The sequence below is a fragment of the Haplochromis burtoni genome, unplaced genomic scaffold, assembly GCF_018398535.1.
Source record: "Haplochromis burtoni strain Fernald_Lab_line unplaced genomic scaffold, NCSU_Asbu1 Contig_862, whole genome shotgun sequence".
Lineage (NCBI taxonomy): Eukaryota > Metazoa > Chordata > Actinopteri > Cichliformes > Cichlidae > Haplochromis > Haplochromis burtoni.
This window is the reverse complement of record NW_024583223.1, coordinates 105,917-107,467: the sequence shown is the minus strand read 5'-3', so window position 1 is coordinate 107,467 and position 1,551 is coordinate 105,917. Positions and strand designations below refer to the sequence as shown.

The following is a 1,551-nucleotide window of genomic DNA, read 5'->3' as shown; positions in this document are numbered from 1 at the left end:
CCGTACAACTTCACACTCTTAGTGGAAACAATTCATTTTGATAACAAAACAGAAACTTGTTCAGGCACAACATCTCTGGAGAAAATTAAGACAGTGACCACCTGTGTGGGTTTCATTCACTGCTGCCTCAATCCCATCCTGTATGCTTTTGTGGGTGTGAAGTTCCGCCGTCAGCTCATGAGCATCCTCAGGTCTCTGGGCTGCAAAGTGGCAAGTGCAAAAATCCAGTCTTTTGTCAGCAACAGGAGAAGCTCCATGTGGTCCGAGTCTGCCGACACTTCCCACTCGCTTGCTATCTGAGAAAGCAAAAAACAACAAATCTGACTGACCTAAACAAACATGGAGACAAATACATGAACATCAGCACATACAACTTGTGTTTGTATATTTTTTGTGTTACATTACCTGAAATCAGCACTGGTTATTTGCTACAGTTCTTAGTGCACCAGTAGTTGAATGTGACAGGACAGAAATAACTCACACCTGCATTTGTTGGCAGTGTATGAGATTTCCTTTCTCTGTTTTCTGGGCAGTATTGTAATAGAAATAAGGTATGACAGCATGAGAATTATTAATGTAAAGAGCTACTATTTTATCTTAAAATGTTTTAAACATGTATTTTATGCTACATTTATTTTGCATATTGATTTATATTTTATGTGTAAAATGTTCAAATGCACAATAAATCTTTGTTATCATAATAAAGTCTGTTTTTAAGATTATACCTACAGGACCAAAAGGCCTATTAAAGGAATCTTTGATGATTATTCATTGAAATAAACTTACTTATTCTTACAGCTTTGGGAGGAGTTTTGGGAACATATATCAAAATTACAAGACAGTTCATCAGACAGTGTGTACAGTCCTTTGATGAGGTGTACTGGTCTCCAGGTTCCAGTTTCTATTTGAGGCCTGGTGACTAATTTGATGAATTTTTCTTTATCTGACAGAGAAATTGCATGAAAGTTAATTTTCTTTTATCTTTGTACTTAAAACAACAACCTAAAATATGAATAAAAAAGTACACATATTATTCACATACAGATATGTAGTTTGACACATGTCAACTAAAATCAAAACCTCTTTTAAATGTCAAAAGAATCTGAAACAAAACTTAAAACCAAATGAAACTGATGTGCGTTTTCAGGTTTAGTCTCTGATTTGACAGAAACATTTGCAGAAAGTGTAACCACCTTACTTACAGACTTACCCCGTAAACGTTCTTATCATATGCAAATCTTCATGTTGGTGAAAGGGTCTAACATAAACAGAGGGGCAACAATTACAGATTGAGATTATTTTATAGATAGTTAAAAATACATATGACATTTTAAATAAGGATCAAATTTATTCTCACTGTCTTGAAAAAAGAAGAAAGAAGAAATAGAATAAAAATGAATAGTGAGATTATCTTCACCAAAATGTTTTATCAGGTCACCTTTGGTGATGGTGTCTCTAAGATTGTGTAAAACTATCAAAAGTCCTGATGCAATTTTACGAATGTTTTTACGTGTAATGTGCTCTGCAAGGTGGGGGAGGGTTTTTTTTTTT

At 34.4% G+C, this 1,551-nt stretch overlaps 1 protein-coding gene across 1 annotated transcript in view; it reads left to right on the top strand.

Annotated features, from left to right (window-relative positions):
* LOC106632554 (C-X-C chemokine receptor type 3) overlaps positions 1–1,551 on the top strand; it is a gene marked incomplete at its 5' end in the record, with an annotated part of 1,764 nt that continues 213 nt past the window's right edge. Inside the window, 1 exon segment of the mRNA XM_014330588.1 lies at positions 1–154. Coding sequence (XP_014186074.1) covers positions 1–154 — 154 coding nt within the window.